The sequence below is a fragment of the Glycine max genome, chromosome 3 (assembly GCF_000004515.6).
Source record: "Glycine max cultivar Williams 82 chromosome 3, Glycine_max_v4.0, whole genome shotgun sequence".
Lineage (NCBI taxonomy): Eukaryota > Viridiplantae > Streptophyta > Magnoliopsida > Fabales > Fabaceae > Glycine > Glycine max.
This window is the reverse complement of record NC_016090.4, coordinates 5,482,245-5,493,988: the sequence shown is the minus strand read 5'-3', so window position 1 is coordinate 5,493,988 and position 11,744 is coordinate 5,482,245. Positions and strand designations below refer to the sequence as shown.

Below are 11,744 nucleotides of genomic sequence, written 5' to 3'. Positions count from 1 at the left end.
TACTTATAGAGTTTTTAAATAAAAAAATAAAATTATAGTAATAATTAATAAATTATCCTTACAAAATATGAGAATATCTAAATACTAAAGATTTTCTTTATTAAAATTTTCACATGCCGTTTTTCTTAATTTTTTAAATTCTTTTAACTTATTACTTAATTTAATCCATTTAAATATGTTTCTTGACTTTTTTTATTTTAAAACTTTTAAATTTAGTTCAATTATAGATATTGCAAATAAAAAGAAATGAAAGTATAATAATAATTAATATCATTATGAGATGATGAAAAAACATATATAAATAATACTTAATACTTTTTTTATTAAAATTGTCACATAGAATTTTTGTATATCTAATTCTTAACTTTAGTCCTTTTATACCTTTATAGTTATTTATTGCATTTTTAAATAAACAGAAATAAAAGTATAATAATAATAATAATTAATAATTATAAAGTATAATAATAATAATTAATAATTATCCTAATGAAATAATAAATATTTTTTATTAAATATATCACATGGCATTTTTCTTACTTTTTTAAACCATTTAATATATTACTTAATTTAATCAGATAATTTATATAACTCTTGACCTTTTTATTGTCAATATTTTTAACTTTTTATTTTTATTTTGAAAGTTATTTATATAATTTCTAAATATACAGAAATACAAGTACAATAATAGTAATTAATAAATTATCATTATGAAATCATGAAAATTATTACTTTATTAAAATTGTGATATGGCATCTTTCTTAATTTTTTCAAAATTATTTAATTTAGTATATTTATATGTTTCTTGACTTTATATTTTCAATCTTTCAAATTATTTTTTAATATTATTAAAATTATTATAGGATTTTAAAATAAACAGAAACAAAAACTTAATAGTAATTAATAAATTATCATAATGGAATGACGAAAATATCTGTATATACATACAATACTAAATATTTTTTATAATATTCTCACATGGAATTTTCATTAAATTTTAAATTCTTTAAATTTATTACTTAATTTAGTTTATTTATATGTTTCTTGACCTTTTGTATTTCCAATATTTTATATTTTATTTTTATTTATAGAATTTTTAAATAAACTGAAATAAAAATATACATAGAATCTTGTTTAATGTTATTTGAGAGAATTACTTATTTGATTAAAAGTTTTTTTAAAGTGTTTGTTTAACAAACACATACAATTTTTAGGCATAAATTTTTATTTTTAATACAACCCATCCTTCTTTGTTAAACTTTTTTAGTTTAATGATAATGTATTGTATAGTATATATTTTAAATATAAAAAAAAATACATTTGCAACCAATCACAATCATTGTTAGCGAATTTTAAAATAATTATAGTAAAAATCAATATATTTATCATTCAAAATAATTTTTCATTGACAGTACAAAATACTTTCACCAATTATCCGTGTATTACTCAAAATTTTCACGATTTGTTAATAAATAAATAAATAAATAATTTTTTTCTTTTTTTTTTCTCTACATGGCAAAATGAGTAAAAACAATTAAAAATTTTGGATAAAAATTGATGTCCGTGCTTGGTTCTATGGTGTAGTGGTTAGCACTTTGGACTTTGAATCCAGCAACCTGGATTCGAATCCAGGTAGGACCTTGATTATGTTCCTCTTCAGTTTTTACTTTTTAATATAGTCATTATCATAAACATCTTCTTATACTTCTAAAACTGGTTAAAATTCACTTAAAGAGAAGCTATAAACAAGTTATAGTTCCCTTCAAAAAAAGAAAAAGAAGATATAGTTGGACACTTGAACTGGTCTCAGCATAATCTTTTGACTGGTCTTGTGAGTTTTTTCTTGGATCCATCATTTAATTAGAAACTTATCTGACTAGCGCACAGAGAATGGTCCAATGATTGTTATCAAAAGCATTTTACCTACTAATTAACTGATTATCATACAGTTATAATTTCAGTGGTGTTTAAGTTACATTCAATTGTTGACTCGTCACTTATAATATCAAAATGGAAATTGCTCAATAATATGAAAATATTCTAGACGAAAGCTACCAACAGTTGTATATTATTATTTTGTTGACGAATATATATACTTTATTATCTCTCTCCCTTTGAATGGTTATACATGTTCTCATTGATCTATTTGAAATTCATGTGATTTCGTGCAGGAACTTTTGGTGTAATATAGCATTACTCTATAAAAATACCATGTAGCCAATGCCATGCGAAAGTTGAATGATGGATATTTTTTATTCTCTTCAATTTTGATAATACCTTCACCTTGCTCTCTGTAAACAGTGATCGACTCTTGAAAGTTGACGCTTCAATTCTTGTTTATTGTCTCAAATGGCTAATTCTTGTTTAAGTGATGGATCCATGAAATATATATATATATATATATATATATATATATATATATATATATATATATATATATATATATATATATATATATATATATTTTGGTGGATCTAGGACCTTATGTCGAGGGATAATTTATTTTTAAAAAATAACTAATAATTATTATCATGAAACAAAGGAAGAAAATAGAGATGAGTTTTAAATATATAAAATTAGAGTGAATAAAATATGCACATTTAAAATATTTATATGTAACTTTTTAAAAAATGATGTGCACTCCCTTAAATAAGAGTGCATCTGCCATATTATATATATATATATATATATATATATATATATATATATATATATATATATATATATATATAAAAGATGATATAGATTATTATAATCGTTTTTTAGTTTTCATTTTTATTTATTTATTTTATCATCAAATGTTTTTGCATGTTTAAAATAAAAATAGAATATAAAAAAATCTTTGATGTGATCTCCACTTTTATTAGGGTGGAAATGAGTCAAGCCGGTTTGAGCTCGGCTTGAGTTGAATACGCAAAGTTTGAGCTTGGCTCATTACTTGTCATAGACTTTTTTTAAAGGTTTGGCTCGGGCTTACATAAAAGTCTAACTTGGCCTACAAGTCTATTTAAAAGTATGCTTAAAGACGTCTTTAACCAATTAATTATTTTAAAACCTAGTAAAATACTAACTAAAAAAAGAAACTTATAAAATTTCGTATAAGTAATGTACAAATCCAAAATAATTGATAAACGAAATCATATTGATCGAATTCAAATTATTTAAACATAAAATATATCAAAAGAAAATGAAAAAAAAGAACATAATATTAAAAAAATATATGAATTAGAGATGATTTATACTAATATAGCCAAATAAAAATATTAAATTGTCTGAAAATGTCTTTACAAAACATTCTTTTCTTTGAAAATATTAATCTTGTTGCATTATCCTTTTAACTTAGTCTTTTTCTTTTTGAAAATTTTTCACATGCAAGTGAACTCTCTAAGAACTTTATATCACTTCATCCTATCATTCATAATGCCATAAAAATGGTATAGATAATAGTTGTTATTATTATTATTATTATCATTACTTAAACAAGCCAACTTGTCAAGCTTAACAAACTTTTTTTATAGTTTGACTTTGGTCTTTTTATCTAAAAATGTTTTTTAAAAAGCTTGAGCTTGGCATTTATAGTTTGACTTTGGCCTTTTTATCTAAAAAAACTTTTGAAAAAGCTTGAGCTTGACCTTTATGATAACCAAGCCAAGCTGGGCCAAGCCTTAAATAGGCCAAGTCATAGGCCCTTGACAAACAGCTTGACTCATTTCCATCCCTAACTTTCATGTAGTCAATTTTATCCTTTTTTCTCACTTCTACCCACTTTCTCACCAACAAGTTATCCAATTGTAATTTCCCACCACTTCAAACATGAAAAACTGCACACTTTCTTTTTTATGTACATTATCTATAAACATAATTGTATCGCTTCTCAAAGCTCTCAGTCGTTGCTTTCACTTTTCTTCTCTCTTGAGACATATTTGTGTTCTTTTTTCTTCTTATTATTTCATTGTTGTTGGGTTCTCCATTCTTTATACAACTTTGATCAAAGACACATCCCTTAATGACAAGAATTTTGGTATGTAAGACTTTTTTCCTCTCATGGTCTTTCTCCTTTGGTCTTTATCATCACTTTATGTATTTATCCTCAGTTTTTATATTCCAACTCATTTTTATGCATTTTTCTCTATTTTATATCCTTTGTTTGTTACTAATCATTGTTTTAATTAATTTAACAAGTCTTTCATGGGATATGTCATTTGGAAATTGCCATTGTCAACAAGGAGGCAATTTATGAAAAAAGGAGAAGGGATAATATTTTTTCAAAGCCAAGATTATTGTGATTTTCCTATGACCAATTAATTATTTTTATTTTTATTTGTGCTATTCAGTTTGTTTTTATTTTTCCATTTGAAGTGTGTCATTCATTGAACAAAATTCAAAAATTGTAATTAGAAATTATTTTAGTATATTAATTTTTGATGCAATAACACAATAGAAATGTGAACACACATGCATGTATTTCTGCTAGTATATATAAGGAGGGATTCACTTACTCAAAGAGTAACTCTAAAATAGTTACTCCTCATGCTCGTCATTCATTTTTTCAATAACTAATGATTGTTAGTTAACGAATCTTAATCATTAGATTTCAAGAAAATAAATGATAAGGATGAGGAGTATCTCTTTTATAGTTACTCTTAAAGTAGGTGGATCCTCTCTCTCTCATATATATATATATATATATATATAAACTACTAATTTAATCCTTTAAAGATTCACTCAACATTTGCCTTCTAAATATTTGTAATATAAGTCCTTCAAATATTGAAAGGTATAAAATAATTTTAATTTGTAATGAATTTAGTTTCTATATACTATTAGTTTAAAAAAAAAAGCTTACGCAATGAGCTAATCATATTTTTTTATATGAATTTTAAGGTAGTTATTATCAAAGTTGATAAATTTATTATACATGATAACTCCATCGATATTTTTTGGTATTTTCCATTGAAAATAATCTTGTTCAAATTGGGTAATCATTATGGGCGACAAACCTCATCTCCTTCCAAATATACAATACAATTGCATACCCAAGATTCAAATATAAGACTACTGGTCAGTTGATAATGATTGAATGACGGTATAAAAATTCTTTATATTATTAATTAGTGCATGCACTATTTACTCTTATAATAACTTGATAGGATGAACAATTTAATGTTATTTGATATTATAATTTTTTTTTACCAATCAAATTAATATCAAGTAAAATCTAAGTTTTACTAAATAGTTTAGTATTTTTCAATGTAAATTATAGCAAACTATTTATTAAAATATATTATGACTTAAATAAATCATATTTAATATTATTCTGAATAAATTGAGAATGATTAATAAAGTAATATATATTTTATATTTTACACACCAATAACAATTCTAATTATCTAACCTAAAAGGTGATAATTAAAATAAAAAAATTCAAAAGTGTAAAGGTAACAAACGCATAGAATACCAACAAAGGTTGTTTACTTGGTAAGGAACAAACTCTATCCCATAGGGAAGTAGTCTGATTTCTGCTATCAATATGAGGACATTATTGATGAATAATCTATCCATAAGTGTTGTTTATCTTGATTTCGATATGTCCTACAACTCAACTCATCTAAACTTTCTTTAAAAAAAAACAAGTGCTGAATTTTTTATCATCCATCCTTTTTATGGTACCATTTTTACACAATGTTAACTAAAAACAAGTGCTGCATTTTTTTTAACATTGCAAAATGAATAACAGCTAAATTAGTTATTTTGGTATAAAGAACCCTTCCGTTCTAGGTTCCATGGTGTAGTGGTGCACTCTAGACTTTGAATCCAGCGACCTGGTGGGACCTCAATTGTAATGTTACTTTACACTCCCGGATGAATCCATCTAATTTTTGTCCTTGTTTTTTTATTCACAAAGCAAGAGAGTTATTAAAGATGTTCTTTCTCCTGAAAGTGGCTAGAAGAGAAATTTTAAGTTGTAGTCGAATGTCTTAACATGTTGAAAATGTTGCCAACCCAATATAAGACAAGTAAGTTCGTTGGATTGGTCTTTTAATAAGGCCATTGTTTGTACTTTAGGAAATCTTTCACGGAGTTTTTAGTTTTTGGTCAACACCTTTTAGGGGCTCAAGTGGTCCTGATTCAGTTAGTCACTTTGTCATCTAACGTATATCAACAAATAATTATCATACAATTATAATTTTAGTCGTAATTAAGTTACATTCCGCTAGTTAGTTTCCAATATGGGTGTGGGACATTGGGGAAGGGAATCCCATCAGACACCTAACAAAAGGGCACAAAAAGATGTCAACAAGACTAAAAACTATTTTGAAACTTCTATTCTGGATGTCCATGAACAGCTCTAATCATATATAAACAAAACAGGTTTCTAAGTTTTAGACACTTAATCTTGCTTTTCACTGTCAAAAGAAAAGATTGAACAGAAGTTAGTGTTTTTATACATTCGATAGCCACTGCTTCTCCATTCTCTGAACATTTCCAATTGTACTCCCAAAATAAATAAATGAAAGACGTTAGATGGGGTTTGTAACACTTTAAGTACTTCACTAATCCTGCTATTTGCAGCAAAAAAAAGAAAAAAGAATAAACAAAACTCATCCTAGTTAGGCGAGCGAGACTTAAGGAAGGATGATCAACAATCTCCATTCCAAATGCCTGTGTAGCCTCCAATGGACTAAACAGAATACTTCTGGCATTTTTCATGCTGCTTTGTTCATTTCTTGTAGTGTAGGTTAGGTGAACAGAGAAGAGAGAGAAGATGATGACTTCCGAATTGAATTTCATGAGCCATGCAGCAGAGTTGTCTTTATCAAAACTTCAAAGAACCTGAGAAAAATCCTATTATATCACATCTTCCAACTGTAATTTCCAACACTTGGGGTCCAATTCAGCCTGTCCATGAAACAGAAAAGAATGTCAGCAATCAAATAAAACATATTAATTATCATACAGCATTATCCCACTTAACTGATCCTTAACTCTAGCACCTTATGTAAGTATGATAATCTTCATCTATTAGAAACTATTGACTTCAAGTCAACCTAGCTAAATTAAAAGTCTTAAACAACTAATTTGTTCATTTAGAATTAGAATGTGAGCAGGACTTCTTACGGTCCTCATTAGCAGAAGTGTATAGACTTTAGAGGGCCAGGATACATGATTTAAGATAAAAAAAAATGGTTTGGTTCCAAAATTATCAATTAGTATTTTGCTCAATCTTAAGACAGGAACCAGTCATGAAATATACCTGAAACTCTTTATCTCTCCATTCAAATACACAGCCACGTGCTTCCACATGTCTGATAAGTAGCTCAGGTAACAGAGATCTTAGTGAAAGATGGAGCTTCACTTTTGTTAGCCCTCCACAAGCTAATAAGGCTGCCGCCAGTCCTCCTGGAACCAAGCCTTGCAGGTGAAGCAAGGTAAAGCTTTGAAGGCAACTGATATTAGCAAGTGACAGAAGCCCCACATCTGTAACTGAGCTATATGACAAATTTATCTGCAAATAAAGCAAAAACAATATAATATCAGAATCTTAGCAAAGATTTTGTGCATCTCTGATGTTTCCCAGAAATGTGAGAGATGATGAAAATACCTGTCTTAGATTTTGGGAGAAATGAGCCAGAGCAATCATCCCACTGTCATCAATGTTGTAACACTTTTTTATGTCTAGACGACTTAGTTGTCTGCAATTCATTGCAATAGCTGCCAGACCTATGGATGTAACGAGAAGACATCCTCGAATTTCAAGTGTCTCCAAATTTGAACATTTTGACAAGGCAATTAGTGCCCTGTCAGTAATGCTAGTACAATAGGATGTGTTTATCATCTCAAGGCCAGGGCAACCACCAGCAATTGCTGAAATGCCCAAATCATCTACTCCAGTAGACCTGAAAAAAAGGGGAACAAACTCTGATGACTATGAACAAAAAGACTTCAATTTGACAATATCAATCAAAGGATATTCATGTTCTACTTGCATCTGTAATGAGATTTTTTTTGGGGGGGATGCTTTATACGAGGTAGGTCTGAGACAGTAGTTAGACATGTTTAACCATCAATCTACTTTGAAATTTAACTAAAAGCCAGTTAGATAGACTTGTATGCCTTCCACATGTATTAAATATTTCAAATGTTTATAGATGAATACCAACTACTGAGGAAAATTATATCCCATATTTTTTTTTATTTTAAACTTGACAGTTGACAACTCAACCTTATTCAATAACCAAACTAGTTTATGCAAAAAAAAAAAAAAGAATGCATAGACAATTCATCTTATGAGAAGAAAAACAAGTGGTCATGAATTTGAATCACAAACCTGTATAGATCCAGCTCCTTTAATTTTGAGCAACGCATGCCAACATAGGCAAGTCCTCTGTCAGTTATGTTCAGGCATATTCCTATTTTCAAGCTGGTAAGCCAAGAACAAGAAGAAATGGACATAAGACCTGCAGAAAGACAAGGTAAGTATAGCAACTGATGTGGTAGTTAATGTGTCCAAAGAAGAGAGACAGATGCAAACCTTCATCATCAATTTCATTATCTGTTAGGTCAAGCTCCTCAAGATAATGGCATTTCTGTCCAATCAAGACAAATGCTTCACTTGGAACTAGTGTACATGACTCCATTTTGAGAGAAGTTAGACCTGTGCATGAATTTGCAATGCTGGCAATGGAAACATCAGTTATCTTGCGACAGCATGTGATGTCAAGTTTCCTTAAATCTTTGTGTTTTGACACAAGAAATGAGAGTGCCTCATCTGTCACTCCCAAACATTTGCTTAGACTAAGCTCCCTAAGTGAAATGCACAAATTTCCAATGGCCCGTAATCCTTCAGATGTAACAGGGCAGCCATCTAATACAATTGATTGCAACATGGAAAGTTTATTCAAACCATCAGCAAGAGAAAGGGTGACCTGGACAATCAAATGCAACAATTAGTTACAATTGAAATCTTCATCCACTAAGTTCAAAAATAAAAAATAAAAAAAACCAAAATACACGGATAAACAGAGAGGGGAGGGGAATTACAGGAGAGCCATCTGCTAAAATGAGTTTCTCTAAACCTCCAGAAATGCTTGTAAGCTTTGATAACCCAACATGACTTATGTTTTGACAACCTGAGATATCAAGTCTCTGCAGAAGACAGAATTTGTCAAATAATAAGTTAAATAAAGAAAGCAAGTGCACTCTGAAGACAAGAATAATGAACAACATATTGATTGATGTAATCAATAATTTTGACTAACTGTGCAAATGACACATTGAAATTCTAACCAACTAAATGTCTTTCATAGGATAGAACTTAAATGGAAGAAAAAATAAATACAATAACTTCTGTCCAAGTTCACACTCCATCTAATATTAAAAGAGAGAAAATTAAATAAGAAAAAAAACTGGTACGTCATTTAAATAAGTTTATGCTGAAGTTATCTTTTTTGTCATTGATAAATAAATAACAGAAATGAACAAGTTAACCATCCCCATATACCTTCAATGTCTTGCACCCTTGTTTTAAGAGATCAACATCAAGGCTGTCGTCATCAATGCCAAAGCATCCTTCAAGGACCAAATCTTCAAGATGTTGCAATTTGAAGATTGACGGTAGACATTTCTCCGTGATCTGCACAACACAAGAAAACATCAACAACACTAGTTATATCGACCAGATCATTTCAAATACACAAATCATTCAAGAAATAGCACAATCAAGCAGACCACTAAACAGTACTGTTTAATAAAAAACTCAAATAATTTCACACATCAATACCACTTGTTCGAGAAACAAAAAATTACTGAACCACCAATCTAATATTTTCCTTTCAAGCACTTATATTTTCTAATTTCCACTCACTGAGCCAATTCAACACTTCATGGCCCTTTCAGCATTAACAAACCTAACATCTGATTCCCCTCCCCAGCAACAACCAAAGCCTTTTTAAAAAAAAGAAATAAGAGACCACAGATATCCTCAACGAGAAGCCAGCCTACTCGAGCTAAATAAGATTACTATGAAGAGCAAAACAGATTCTCAAATATCAACTAATCAACTAATTATAATAAAATGAAACACATTTATTAATAATCCAATCAGAATACACTGACATCATTCATAACAACAATACATTGATTTTTTAAAATAATTACTTAAAAAGTCATTTATTTTTTAAGATTCCTAATCAGACCCATCTTTACAATATGAAAATTAATCTCCTTTCTTAATTTGGAAATATTAAATATAACTAAATATGTATCTAAACTCGGACGGCAGGGACTAAATGAAGTAAAGAGTGTATGTATAGGGATCAAAACATTACAAGGACTAACATCATGAAGATATGACCCAAAGGGTGAGCCATGTAAAGCCCCGCAGGGTTCACATGAGTGAGAATAATCGAGAACGTTTAAATGCAGATATTGAGATAAAAAAAAAAGTAATAATGAAACCTTATAATTACTTACTAAAAATAAGCTAATCCAATCAATTAAACCAAACACAGAAAACATCACCAACTATCCACCAATAATCCATAACCAGGTTCAATCAACGAATAATGAACAACAGAAAAAGAAAGAGAGAGAAAAAAAAACTCACAGGCAAATAAGAGAGATCCAATGTTGTGAGCTCCTTACACTTAATCGCAACCAAATCCACACCCAAATCCCCAATTCCCACACACCACTTCAAGCAAAGCAGCCTCAGCTTCCTGCACCCCACCGCAATACACCCAATCCCCATATCCGTCACCATCTTGCACCTCGCCAGCCACAGCTTCCGCAAGTTCCGCGCACGCGCCACCGCGGCGACGCCGGCGTCCCTCAGCTCCGTCGCGTTCGACAAGTCCAGCTCCACCAGGTGCTCGCACCGTGCGCCGAGGCTTAGCAGCCCGGTCGCCGTGAACCGCCGCGACCGCGACAGGTCCATTCGCCGCAGCGTCGCCGCGTACGCGCCAGCGACGAGCCCCAGCGCGCCGTCGCCCACGCGCGGACACAAGGAAAGATCCAATTCCGTTACGTTCGGGTAGCGGGCAGCGAGCGCGGGCAGGTGTTCCGCACGTAGCGGGCGAAGCAAACGACGGTGCTTGGCCTCGACGGAGTAAAACAACTTACACGTGAGCGAGAAAGATTTTTTGTCCAACGACGTCGTTTGGAGGAAGTCGAGGATGACGAACATTAGCTCCTCGGAGAGAACCTCGAAGGGGTTGGTGGTGTCGTTTTGAGGCTCGGAGAGCTTCTGCTTCTTCATGGTTCTGCGTTTTGCGTTTGGTTGGTCGTTTTGGAGGTTAATGATGAATAACTGTGGGGAGAGAAGGGAAGGGTTTGTTTGTTTGGTTTCTATGTTTGAGGAATAAATGCGAGACATTTATTAATATTGAATGAGTGAGGAAGACGAGGAGGAGGAGAGTGCACGGGACCAAAATGCCACTCTTGTATTCTTTGTACTGTTCGTATCCCTTTCTCGAAGGACAAAATTGCCCCTCTTTGTCTTCAAAATTACACAAGTTAGGTCAGGGGTAGAGAATCATCACAGTGGAATATCATGGTTTTGAAAAATTATAAGCATGTTTTAAATAAGTAAGGATAAGACTTGTATCAAGGTTTTTGTTAATGCAAGGATGATAGGCAGATATTGTATTCTTCATGTTAAGTACTTTTTTTTATTGATTATTTGTTATAGAATTATACAAAAATTATTTGTATTTTATAAGTTAGGTTGATAATGATCTTAATTTTTG

The 11,744-nt window shown here is 30.6% G+C and overlaps 1 protein-coding gene and 1 non-coding gene across 2 annotated transcripts; one reads left to right on the top strand and one right to left on the bottom strand.

Moving 5' to 3' along the window:
* Window positions 1-1,566: 1,566 nt before the first annotated feature.
* Window positions 1,567-1,638, top strand: TRNAQ-UUG (transfer RNA glutamine (anticodon UUG)). The gene has a single exon. It is a non-coding gene; the product is annotated as a tRNA-Gln (tRNA).
* A 4,746-nt stretch (window positions 1,639-6,384) lies between these two features.
* On the bottom strand, window positions 6,385-11,401 carry LOC100803617 (F-box/LRR-repeat protein 3). Its single transcript, XM_003521974.5, has 8 exons — window positions 10,604-11,401; window positions 9,500-9,631; window positions 9,040-9,144; window positions 8,531-8,924; window positions 8,327-8,456; window positions 7,601-7,895; window positions 7,253-7,504; window positions 6,385-6,897 (listed from the first exon to the last, which is right to left on the bottom strand). Exons 1-8 carry the CDS (start codon window positions 11,369-11,371, stop codon window positions 6,847-6,849), a joined length of 2,127 nt encoding a protein of 708 aa, XP_003522022.2. The 5' UTR covers window positions 11,372-11,401; the 3' UTR covers window positions 6,385-6,846.
* Window positions 11,402-11,744: the final 343 nt, after the last annotated feature.

Bases quoted from the DNA above. Each gene is read 5' to 3' on its own strand.
- LOC100803617 (XM_003521974.5), bottom strand. From the start codon at position 11,371: ATGTCTCGCATTTATTCCTCAAACATAGAAACCAAACAAACAAACCCT. The intron at 9,632-10,603 runs GTGAGTTTTTTT...TGTGTTGTGCAG, and splicing joins TGGATCTCTCTTATTTGCCT to ATCACGGAGAAATGTCTACC. The intron at 8,925-9,039 runs GTAATTCCCCTC...TTGATTGTCCAG, and splicing joins TTTTAGCAGATGGCTCTCCT to GTCACCCTTTCTCTTGCTGA.